We start from the raw sequence: 13,042 nt of genomic DNA, 5'->3' as shown, positions 1-13,042 counted from the left end.
ATAAAATAAAACAAAATAAAATAGCCATAAAGTGCTCTGGAAGGCTAAATAACCCAGAAGTGCAGAGTGGGACTGAGAAACCTGGTCCCATATTTTCCCCATTTTAAATATAGCAATAAGAGAAAAAAAAATCAGAACACTTGCTTGCCTTTAGTATCCATCAAAAATTTAAAATAACTAAGTAATCAGTTTGCAGATTTTGCATGGAGTGTGGCTTTTGAGCAACCTACTAAATTAACTATTTGGTTCTGTTTAACTACTAAAAGTTTTATTTCCCGTATACCGCATGCAAATACTAAAAGCATCCTGAAATAGCGATGTATGTACCAACCACCTAAGTATCACTGCAGTACTTGCCAAATCCATACGTTTAAAAATCACGAGCTACTCCCCTGCTAAAACACCTAAGAATAGTTAAGTTGTTAAAATAACTTCATAGCTGGGGATGAGTTACTTTTGAAGCATTCAGTGGTCACATTTTCAGACTTTTTCTATAACCGTAAATGGTAGCAAATTTTAAGTGAAAGATGGGGTGCCCCAACAGTAACCTGGTTTTAAACAGCGAGGGCTTTGACCAAAAACAAACCTACCACCCATCACTCAGAAAGGAAACTGTGTGGAAACTACAAGAGCTGGTAACACCACAACAAGGCCCATTTCCTCTAGCCCTGACCCAAGTAAGTATTCACAATTAAACAGGGATTACTGGAGTAAATAAACCCTGCAGGGCTGGGCTGAAAAACTTATTACTCTTCAGAGTTTTGCTGTGCATGACTATCTTCTCTGTTTTCTTCCATGAATACATCTTTTACTTCTGTGCTTTTTATTCCTGTGTGTGAAGACAATTTGTCTTCTGGCTTCCCTTCCTCCTCACCAGCCTCTGTATCTCCTGTGACCTCCATGGTGCTAACCTCGCCCTGCTCCGGCACTGTAGAAACTGGCACATCTAGCAGTTCTGTTCTTGGGTTTTCTGTATACAAAATGGGCACTTGCATTGTGTCTGCATTTTCAGCAGGATTATGAAAAAAGCTCTCGGTCCCTACCTCCACTGGGAGGGCATGGCTATTCCCTGCTCCTCCAGCCTCCTCATCTAATCTTTGGCCTTCAGACACATTATCAGTGCGTTCCTCTGGCTGCAATCTATCCCTTTCGCAGCTTCCCACACCTGTGTACCAAACGCTTTGCTTGATCTCCACCTCTGCCTTGGATTCCTGAGGAATATCGGAGCTTTCCAACAGTGATTCTGCTTGTGCCACATTGCAGGACCCTTCCGACACATTCACTAAATCCATACCATCTGCCCCCAAAGTAGATGAAGATGGCTGGTCCTCCTGGAACTCTGCACATTCTGCTGCATCTTTATGCATGATCATCTGGCTCACTTGAATTTCTGCCGCAGCCATTTTGCTCGTCTCATTGATCCCTTTATTGTGCTCCTGCAACTTTAATATCTCACCTTCACAAATCTCCCTTATGTTCTCAGCGGGACTATCTGCTGGTATCTCAACAGACAACATCAGCAAACTCCTTATCTCATTCACATCATCAGGGGATTTACAACTCTTTTCTTCTGACTTGATTTCTTTTTCAGGATTATCCCCAAACCCTCCTTTTCCTGTGGTTTCTTCCTGGGAAATAACTCTTGTCTCAGTACTCACTCCTTGGTCATTGCTTTCTTTTTCACTATTCTCTTCAAACCCTGTTTCTACCACATTTTCACTCTGAGATAATTCTTCCATAAATTCTTTTTCTACCTTGATTCTCTTTTCAGCATTCCCTAAAATCTCTGTCTCTGCTACATTATGGTGCGGGGAAGTCAGCTTTAGCTGAGCAACTTCCTGTGCTTTGCTTTCTTTTTCAGTGCCACTGACTAATACAGCATCTGTTGCCGTTTGACTCTCAGAAGTCACCTTTTCCTCCACTGCTCCTTCATCTACCTTAAGTTCTTTTTTAGGGCTGGCTCCAATATCTTTCGCTGCAGTTTCAGTCTCAGGAGTTACTCTTTCCTCCAGAGCTTCCTGTTGTGTCATAAGCACTTTCTCAGTGCTCGCTACACATTCTGCTTTCACTGTGTCTTCATTCTCCAAAACATTTCTTTCCTCTGCAATTTTTTGATTTGTAAGTGTAGCTGGAAGGGATTCTTCTTTTTCACCAATGTCTGTAATGACCAATTCTTCCCTTTTGCTTGCCTGACCACCAGCTGCATTACCAGCAGCGACTGCCTCTTTGTCTGATGACTTCCTATCTTCAGCACCCTTCTCCCAAGAAATCTTTTCTGTCACGATGAGCGTTTCCTCACTTTGAGTGTCAGTGTCTGACATCTCAGCTCGGGTGGCAGAGGGCTTCTTTGCAGGAGTCGTTTGTACTGATCCTGAAGGGGTCTTCAGGTCTGTTAAGCTGGACACGCTTTCACAGGGCAAATTCACATTATCTTCAAAGAGGTTGTGCTTCTTCATAACGGCAGCTTCTTTTATCACTAAATAAAACAGAAAGACCAAACTATTTAGTGACAGAGGTACACTGAAAAATGTCTGCTGTTTTCCCTAGTTTCTAATGCCACACATTTTTGATATTACAGATATTTGATATTCATGCTTTTTTAGTTTACATTTCTTGGGGAGGGCAGATTTTGTCTGTTCTGAATAATGGAACTTCAATATTTACCTAAGCATTGCTGTAACAGAAAACTACCAGAGGTCCTGCAATGCATGAAGGTAGTGCTTCAATGCAGAAGTATTTACACCGAATATATGAATAAAAGTGCGCTCGTTGCATTAATTATTATATTGATATTTTTGCATGAGAGTGCCAAAGAGTGTCTATTAAAATTTACTGTGCAATAGAGAAGCTTGTCTTTTATCTAGGGTGTAGAGAGACATTTCAGAGAGATACAATTATTTTATATATCTATATATGCCATCCAGAATAGTTTCATTTTCTGACACAAAAGTAGAGAGATCTGCAGGGAGTACTGCACCGGCATCAGTGATGTACTGGAAACTGCATCCAGCAGTACATTTATTTTGAAGAAATTCATTTTCACTGCTGCTAGGTATCACCAAATCTTTGCAAATAAGAGCATAATTTCATTGACCCAGGGAATCAAGACAAAATTAAGCTGGCATAATTACATTTTGTTAGAAATAGGCTTGTGCTCAGCTATCACTTCAGGTTTCCCAGGTTTAGTAAAGTTGCCCCATAGTTCGGATTTTAGGGCTTGCCACACATTTTTAGTGAGCTGAATGAAAATACTGTCGCACCATAACCACCAGTCTTCGGGCAAGTGGGATCCGGGTTTGAAACAGCCAGGCTGGGACTTGGGGAAGCTCTGAATCAAAAGCTTGCCAGCCAGCAGCAAAATGTCATTACTGTCACCTCAAGAATATTCTCACCTTTCAGGGATTCTTCAAGCAGAGTCTGATACAAAATCTCTTCATACACATTCTCTACTTGGATCACGCTAGTGTAATCAGCAAAAATGTACTGCTCATATTTCTGCAGCTCCTGCGCAGATACAGAAGAAAGGAAGAGATACATTAAAATGAGAGATTCTGAGAGTACTACTTCAACAGAGCAGCTTGGAGATGCCAGCTAGCAGGTCTTGCAATGCTCCTTGCTGGCTCTTGAGGTGAACTATTTAAACTATGTTCACAATTTATTATGCACTTATCCAACTTGCAGTTGGATATAGTATTCATGCACTACAAATACATTTAAAAGCATTATAAATCATTGCCATCTGCATTATAATAAACAATTCTGAAATAAATAGCTGGTGAGGAAATGCCTCACACACTGTTTGTCCAGGGAGGGAAGTCCACAGTGAGCATGGGAGATACAGGCTTTGGGTTTGTTTTTCTAATAGGTGTGTAACATTTTTTCGCTTACTGATTTATATGCAGTAGCCTGTTTAGACAATAACTGAGTCACTATCACTGCTCAAGCAGCTGCTTGGTGGTCTACAAAAAGTAAATTAAGTGACCTCTGCCCATGTCTAGAAGAGGTGCCTACAGACAAACAAAGGTGGTTTTCAAATAGAAGGTCAAGACTTGACTAGGCATGCCAACTGTGCTGCACATTTGCTTCTAGAGCTGGCTGCTCATTTCTGCGGAGGGACAAAGGCAAATAGCTTGTGAGAAATTAAACAGAAAGGGCTTCTGGGAAGTTTGAACCACGACTGCTTCCTCCATCCTGTATGACAGAGACACGATGTGGGACTCCACCCTTTCTACATACATTCAAGGTGATGAGATGCTTGCCCCTGTGCATAGACACCATGTCTTGAAAGCCCTGCTGACACTCTACAAGAGACTACTATTTTGGGGATAGTAAAGAGAGTGACATACAGAAGAGAGTGATTTAAAATATTTTTTTAAAGTTGTATGTTTGAATAATCAATACTCAAAGACTCACAAGCAAAATTTGGCAAAACACTTGGTTTTAAACTTGTTTTTGAAACTGAAACAAGCTGGGAAGGAACAGCAAGAGCAGCACACCCTGTGTGAGAGCTTACAGCCTCTGGTAATGGATGAACATCAAAGGAAAAAAGAGGGCAAAGACGCCGGGACGGCTTAGGGCAGTCACCATTCAGCAGGTACAGTAAAAATGCAAAAGCATATGCATGGGCTTCAAGAAGGGTATTTATTTTGAGCCAAGGCAAACAGCATTCCAACTGGCCCCTGATGTAGCCACATGATAACATCTCCGTGAAACTCTGGTAGCTGCATTTGCTGAGTACTAAGCTACCCCTGTGATTAAGGGCAAAAGAGAATGCTTTTGTATGTTTGTTTCCTGATTACTGACACAATGACTTGCATTTAAAATCACTGAAAGCAAGCGCACAGCCTGTCTGCTTGCTGCTCCTGCTGCCCAAGCAGGCATTTGGCTTCCAAGGAGGTCATCAGCAGAGGCTGTGCATGGTCATAGCCACGCCTCGGGGCGCTGCCAAAGAGCGAGGTGCCCTCTCCCATGGACTGAATTTCAGCCTGCAGCAAGGCTGCTGAACAGAAGGACAAGCTCATAACCTACAATTGTAACTGTCAAGAGCAGTCCAGTTTGAGGGGACTTCAGATCTCCAGGAAAGAAATGAAAGGGGAACGGGCAAAGATCTGCAACTATCTTTGAGAGAGAAAGCTGTATAGGCAGTTTCCCTGTTTCCTGGAATCCTCCTTATGCTCCAAATTTACCCAGCCCACAAACTGGCAAATCAAAGCGGTATGTGGCCGAGCAGGCAGCCAATCTGCACAACTCCTCAAGAGAAAGCAGCTTCGTAGAGTCGAGGATTTACTGCCAAGTTGTTAAACCTTCCCTGCCTTTTTCTAATTTTTATTTAAATTACAGAAACCTACTGGTTTGCACGTTGAAGCCAGCGTCTTTTGCATTGTGGGCAAAGTAATCTGTACCAATGCTTCTTGAAATATCTTCTTCCGGATGGTGCTGCTGTCATAGTCATATTGCTGTCAAACCAGACAAAAAGAGAAACAAGCACAAACATGTCTGGGGTCATTAATCACTCATAGGAGGAACTGGTTCTTGTTATCCCGTAGTCAGTGACGGGTGAATCCTAAAGGATACCACATCACAGGTACGCTCAGGGGTTTGAATTCCCAAGCAGGTTATTCTCGCTTTTACCAACAAATCTGGTTTTCTGGAATCTCCCTTCATTTTTATTTCTACCTAGGCTAGAAATGACCCCCTGATTGCTCTCTGCAGGTATTTCAGCACTGCCTTTTCAAACGATAATAAATTGTAAGGGCAGGCTAATTATAAAGCTAATACAAAATTATTTACCCACATCCACATCATCATTTCCAGCTGATTTAATTGCAGTTAAAAGACATAAATAATTCTACAGCTCTCTGCCCAGAACTAGATTTCACCCCCCCAAATGAGCAGCTTTGCTAAGTGCCACAAAATCAGTATTTCCCAGTGGATGGTAAAAGATACCATCTTTCAAATACTGAGATAAATTCACATAAAATACAGAACCCAAGGTCTTCCTGTGCAAATGCTGCAACATTACATTTACCTTCAGAACTCTCAGCTTGACTTTTTCGATGGTGGTTGCAACTTTCGCTGAGTCTACTTGGCGACTTGGAGAGAACAACTGCTCAAAAGTATAAACTGCATTTTCCATCAGCTAAAAATAATAATTAAAAAATCTGATAAAGACCAGTACCATAGAATTCCTACATGCATAAAGAAATACGATAAATGTCACCATTAACTGAAATTGTATTTTTGAGACAGTGAAACTGAGAAAGAATAACAGGCCTAAAATCGATACATATTTCAAATACTTTAAATTTTTGTGGAAGGGGAAGAAAAGCCTTGTCTAGATGGCAACAGTTTTGAAATGGGAAACCAAAAAGAAGACTACTTAGTGCAAGAGAATCAGAAAATGAAACTACCTCTAACTTCTATATTGAGTTTACAGGGAGGCCAACACTAGGAAGTTTGCTAATGTAAATAAACAAAGTTATAACAGCAAACTTACTAAAAAATCATAAATTTGCGTTGTTCTAGGGCAGTCACTAAAGCAGCTTTATGTATGCCAGTTGAGCATTGAGCTCCCAAATTTTCTAAAACTGGCCACTAGAGGATGCCAAACTCCCAAGCCAAGGAATCCTGCTTCAGCCTCCACCCGAGTTAGACATTAAGACCACACACACACAGACATGTCTGACCTTACTCGTTAATAAAACAAATGTCCATGGACACAAAGTTGATGAGCCGAGGTCAATTGCATGAGCTTCAGCAAGTGCCAGGTCCTGCACTAGGGTCACAACAACCCCACACAGCGCTACAGGCTTGGGGATGAGTGGCTGGAGAGCAGCCTGGAGGAGAAGGACCAGGGGGTGTTGGTCAACAGCCAGCTGAACATGAGCCAGCAGTGTGCCCAGGTGGCCAAGAAGGCCAACAGCATCCTGGCTTGTATCAGGAATAGTGTGGCCAGCAGGAGCAGGGAAGTTATCCTTCCCCTGTACTCGACACTGGTGAGGCCGCACCTCGAATCCTGTGTTCAGTTTTGGGCCTCACTACAAAAACAACATTCAGATGCTGAAGCGTGTCCAAAGAAGGGCAACGAAAATGGTGAAGGGTTTATGGCACAAATCTTATGAGGAGCAGCTGAGGGAGCTGGGGTTGTTTAGTCTGGAGAAAAGGAGGCTAAAAGAAGACCTTATGGCTCTCTACAACTACCTGGAAGGAGGTTGTGTTGAGCTGGGGGCTGCTCTCTTCTCCCTGGTAGCTATAGTGATAGGTCAAGGGGAAATGGCCTCAAGTTGCACCAGGGGAGGTTTAGGTTGGATATCAAGAGGAATTTCTTCACTGTAAGGGTTGTCAAGCACTGGAACAGGCTGCCCAGGGAGGTGGTGGAGTCACCATGACTCGATGATCCTAAAGGTCTTTTCCAAGCAAAACCATTCTGTGATTCTATAAAGTGAAACTACTTACTGTTTTTATTATAAAAATACCAGCCTTTTAAAGAGAGAAGCAATAACAGCATTTTTAGAACAGCTTATGCTTTAATTTAACTTATTTATTGTGCATTTTGACTCCTGTTCAGAACAAAAACCCTCATGTTTTGTCTACTTCTGTGTCTTGACTCATGGTCTTCACTTACTGAAAGACCCTTGATTTGGCAGCATTTTGGAATGGTCCCTCCCTGAAAGACCCAGACATGAAATCAGAATTTTATTTTTGAATAATTCTTTGGCTGCTGATCACGGCTGTACTTAGAGGAGCTGCTTTTAGGAAAACCTCTATCCCACCTCCATGCTAAGGACTTGCTTTCCATATTCATAACTCCCACTCCACAGAACTGGAACAGCTCCATTTCACAAGATTACTGACTAGATTATTCAGTTTCTCAAGTGCAGATTAAAGTGACAGGATTTAACACAGAGCTACAAGGCCAAATCTGCCTTGTGATCTGGCAATTGAAAGAAGTCTGCTGGCCCACTCCCAATAGATTTCTGGCCAGGCATCCAGAAGAAATAAAAGCAAAGCAAAATTATAGCATACACCAATACACACTAGAGGGGAAAAAGAGATGGAGTTCCTTTTTCATCTCAAATGGTGTAGTCACTTGAACCATTCCCATAAGAACTGAAGTTGGTTAAAGCACCTACGTGCAGCTACATCCTGAGATGTCATCTGTGTCCAAGTAATTGCCAGTTTCAAACCTGAATTGCTTTACTTTATATTCATGGGAAAATAAAGTACAAAGGAAGAGACATTCCATTTTGGTAAAATAATTTTAAGACCTTTCCTGGAAAGTCAACCTTTGAGAATGGAAGTCAGAGAGATTTTAGCCACTCGGTTGATACACGCACAACTTTCTGGGGTGCTGAGACACTGAGAATTCAGAACATGAAAGTTCAGAGGAAGAGACAATCCATCCAAAGTTCATGTGCTGTGCTGAAAGGCTCACATGCATGCAGTCTCTCAAATATAAATGTCAAACAGGTTCTAGCTGTGATTTTCTTAGGTTTTGTTATCTGTACTTTTACTGAGAGATACTCTGTGGCTCTTGCACAGCTTTTTACCAAGATCACTTTGAAGCAGAGTAGAAGGACAAATCTAACCTGTTCTCCCAGGGGGAAAAACTGGATCTTACAGTACCTCTTGCATGATGTTCTGTGTCCTCTGAATCACAAAATCAATGTGATAGACCTTGAAGCGACTCTTGAGGTCTTGAAGGAGCTCCTGAAGGAGGTTCACTTTCAGATAGCAGGGCTCCATTTTCACAGAGTTGAATGGTAGGTTCATAAGCTGCTCCACGTTCTGCATTCCAGTGAAAGAAGAACAGGTTTTGAGAGAAAGCAACAAGAGGCAAATTTTTAATACAGAATGTTACAGTGGCCTTAAAACAAATTCTGTTATCTGCACTCTAGTTGCACAAATACCACTTTCTGAATGACAAAACCAAGCGCTAACATACTACCAGCTGGGAAAGCAAATACTGCTCTCAGTCAAGTTCCAGCCAGAAGGCCCTTGTGCTAATATAAAAAGCTCCAAGTACATTTTTGTCTTACCTCCTTTAGCTTCGTGATATCGTTTGTCTTCTGGAAGTCCTGATTGATTTCATTAACTTCTTTATCAAAAAGTGAGCGGACTTCAGTGAAGCCAGAACTCACTGGACCCATGAGCTCCTCTAATATGGATGTGAGAAATGGCTGGATATTTTCTGTGCAGCACTTCTGGGCAGGCTCAGAAACAGTGGCTGGAGTGTGAGACAACAGAACGGTTGCATTTAGGCTACTAAGAGATATAACAAAAAGAGTAATCTGAACTGATCCACTTTACAATGAATTAAATGCCTCCGTATTTTTCCTTGGAGTCACACCTCCACAAAGATGATGAGGGTGATGAAGGGAGAGTTTACAGTTTCATGAGTGACAATGAAACATGCTTTCCCAAGCCCCACCTCACCAAACACTAGCAGCTTGGGGGCACTGTGAGAGCAGAGGATGGAGCAGCTGTCAGTACTGATAAATGCTGGGAGGTTTGCACAGAGCATGGCCATGTAAGGAGGCTTCTGAACTCAGTACTCTACAGTTCACTGAAAGCATCCTGGTCTGGCACGTGAGAATATCAACAGCACATCCTGAGTTTTATCAAAACAGCTCCTAAATTATCAGCTGTTTACCTGCTAGCTTAAGCAGCATCAACTAATGTTTTGCTTGCTTTTTACACTCATTTTTCTATTCATAGCAAAATTATCATTACTTCACATTAGTTTAAAACCACCTAAGAAGCCTATGATTTGTCACATAACCAGAACCTGTTATTGTGGTGCATTCCTAGACATCAGGTCAAAACCACTACACTTTTAATTATGCTCTCATGACCTGTATCTTCATTACGTAAGGCTGTCCCTGTCCAAGTGAAAATGAAAGCAGAATGAGCAACTCTAATCAGGATACTCAAAATCTGTCAGCTGTAGCTCCAACTTGAGAAGACCTGTGTTTTTCACAGACACAGCAGCCACAGGTATCAGTTCCCAGCAAAGGCAGCAGAGGCTCAAAGCACTAGTTTTCTGAAAATTAGTGTCTCTGGTTGGATTTTTCAAAACACATGAGGATGTTAAAACACTGACATCTAGTAATTTGAGCAACACAATGGGAAACATTTTAAAAATGGCTCCAAAACGCAGCTGTTCCTCCACTAACCTTTGATTTTTCCAGCTAAGAAGTTCTTGGAGTTCAGAATCTGATCCATGTCTGAGCGAATGGTTCCTTCAAGAGTTTTTGCAAAATCCCTGCATTCTTCTTTCAAGGTACTTAATCCTTCTGCCACCTGCTGCTGGACTAAGCCATAAGTCTCTTCTACAATCTAAATCCAAATTACATTAAGAAGCATAGATCAGAATCAGCACACACAAGCAATGTCTATGAGAAACAAATACTTTGCAAATACCAGTACTTACACCAAACCAGGCCCGCTTCCTATCATTCCTCTTTCCTTTCATTTTAGGCAGGATCATTGTCTGAAGGTTAGGCAGGAGTTCCTCCATCACAAGGTTGCTCAGGATCTGTATGGACAGAAGATTAAAATGACAAGTTCACATACAGTTCTTTATCTGAAAACTCAGCACTTGCATCACAGAATGATGTGCAAAACCAGGTAACCTCAAATATCCAATGCCTCAGCTATCTCAGGTTGCCAGGACTGGATTTAACGTATTAGGTATGCCTGAGGGAAGCTCCACGCATTTCATCTGAAGCATTTTTCACTGAAAGACTTTGAGACACCATGCAACAGTTGACAACAGATGAACTAAGATGCCTGTTAAAATTTACTGCATGCTATTATGAAATTGCCATGTAAAAATCAGTGCGGCTAAAACGACTGATAACAACTGAGCAATTGGATCAAAAGCATTTGAGAAGTTAGTTGGCTGACTGGCCTTGTTCTGGGACACTCACACCCTCTCAGAGGAGGCATCGGCGAGGAGAAATTGTTCTAAAGAGCCACCAGACAAAGGATGCTTCTGTTATGAAGATAACCAGCCCAGAAAAGAAAGATATGACTGTACCAATGTGCATCTCCAGCCCTTTTTCAGGTGAGCAACAAGTTCACAATTAAAACAAGAAAAGAATGAGATCCCAGGAAAACCAGGATATGGGACAGAAATGGAACCCAGAAATACGGGTGATCTGTGAATCAAATAATTCAACTCTGAATTTTTTCAAAACTTTGTGACAATATCCAAAAGATACATGAGCTCCAGCCTAATCCTGAGGCAAAAGGGATAAAACAAATAGCTGTTGGAGTTTGTGAAAAACTTTTCAAGCAATTTCTTTTGTCACTAAAAGATAACCATACTGGCCTATAAACAATAAATCTTTCACATTGGAGAATTTGTATACGTTAAAGTCTCCTCCCAACACCTCCAGATTCTTGAACAAAACCCATATGAAATACATAACCTAAGACAGATTCCATGACAAAGGTGCACCACAGCAGAAAGGCAGGGGGAAGAAAAGTGTTAAAAGGACTTCTACATCAACTGTTTGTTCTGGAATGTGGGAAAACTGAGGAAAGGTATCATTGCTCCATTTTTTAATTATTTCTCTACGTATATTGTCAGTTCATCATTGCTGTATTTTTTAAATTGACTCTGAGTACTTTTCTCCCTCAAGAACGTTTTCACTTTGAAATGGGATTGAGTGGTTGTAGAAGAGATGCATTACCCTCTCTGATCCTAGCATCTGACTGGCCATTCGGTTTTGCAGATGGTTCCAATTAGAAAGAAACAACATCAGACTGGGCATACAGATGATACCAATTTAGGGGAGTGGTCAATATGCCGGCAGCCAAGGCTGCTATTCAGAGGGACCTAGATGGGCTGCAGAAATGGGTGGACAAAAGCCTCATGAAGTTCAGCAAAAGCAAATGCATAGTCCAGCATCTGGGATGAAACAATCTTGTGCACCAGCGTTGGCTGGCAACAACTGGCTGGAAAGTAGTTTTGCAGAAAAGGACTTGGGTCTTGAGTCTTTTCCACGCATCCTGGTGGACAAGAAATTCAACGCTGGCCTGCAGGGTGCCCTCACACCAAAGGCCAATAGCAGATCAGGGAGGAGAGTTTTCCCCTTTATTCCGCACTTGTCAGACCACATCTGGAGTGGTGTCCAGTTTTCGGCTCCCCAGTTCAAGACAGATCTTGACACACTGGAGTGAATCCAGCAGAGGCCACCAAGATGGACAGGGGATGTACCACATGACGTGTGAGGTGGAGGGAACTGGGTTTGCCCAACCTTAAGAAGATAAGGCTCACAGGAGACCTTACTGCTGTCTACAACTACATAATGGAGGATGTTGGGCAGACGGAGCCAGAGTTTTCTTGGAAATGCACAGGGAAAGGAAGAAGGCAACAGCTACAAGTAGCAACAAGGGAAATAGTACTAAGAAATGTTTTTCACCATGAGGGCAGTCATAGGAACAAGTCATGCGATCTCTAATCTTAGGTATCATCAGAACTCCACTGCACAAAGCCCCTAAAGTTGGCTCTGCTTTGAGTGGGGGATTGAACTGGATAACCTCCAGTGATCCCCTTGATATGTAGTAGAATAACTACATTATTCTCTGTTTCTGTGGTTCTCTTGATAGTGTAACCCAGCTGTGTACAGAAGAATCATCAAAGCCTGGCTTCTTTGGTACAGAAAGAATGAAACAGTGCGAGATGGATTCCTGGTTACGTTCACTGGTACCCATTTCAGAGGTTTTCTTCAGAATCACCCACTCTGTCAGGCTTTGCACCGTCTCTGCCTAGATTTGAACTACAACTTCTTTCTTGCCCATCCCACTCAGATGTACCAAACTGGCAATAAATACAGAGTTACAGGCACACATCTGGTTTTAAGAGTCTAGGCTTTGCTCTCCATTTCTTTAATTTATGGACACCATATCTCTGGCCCAAAGAAGCTGCAAGATACCTTTCTCCTGCACTTTCCTCTTGCTGTTGGCCAAAAAGGCAAAATACGCAAGCAGAGGGAGGCAGTTCATGATAGGACCTGCCCTATTTCTGTATCTT

General features: G+C 42.0%; 1 protein-coding gene across 1 annotated transcript in view; it reads right to left on the bottom strand.

Moving 5' to 3' along the window:
- Window positions 1-746: 746 nt before the first annotated feature.
- The window catches only part of FAM129A (family with sequence similarity 129, member A), a gene marked incomplete at its 5' end in the record, with an annotated part of 33,217 nt that continues 20,921 nt past the window's right edge, over window positions 747-13,042 (bottom strand). Inside the window, 8 exons of the mRNA XM_010189595.1 lie at window positions 747-2,476; window positions 3,393-3,504; window positions 5,349-5,456; window positions 6,029-6,139; window positions 8,626-8,787; window positions 9,039-9,226; window positions 10,176-10,338; window positions 10,433-10,537. Of these exons, the coding sequence (XP_010187897.1) occupies window positions 747-2,476; window positions 3,393-3,504; window positions 5,349-5,456; window positions 6,029-6,139; window positions 8,626-8,787; window positions 9,039-9,226; window positions 10,176-10,338; window positions 10,433-10,537 (2,679 nt within the window). The remainder of the gene's footprint in view (window positions 2,477-3,392; window positions 3,505-5,348; window positions 5,457-6,028; window positions 6,140-8,625; window positions 8,788-9,038; window positions 9,227-10,175; window positions 10,339-10,432; window positions 10,538-13,042) is intronic.

Source organism: Mesitornis unicolor, unplaced genomic scaffold (assembly GCF_000695765.1).
Source record: "Mesitornis unicolor isolate BGI_N332 unplaced genomic scaffold, ASM69576v1 scaffold17978, whole genome shotgun sequence".
Taxonomy (NCBI): Eukaryota; Metazoa; Chordata; class Aves; order Mesitornithiformes; family Mesitornithidae; genus Mesitornis; species Mesitornis unicolor.
Note: the sequence above shows the minus strand (reverse complement) of the source record. Positions and strands in the feature narration are given on the sequence as shown.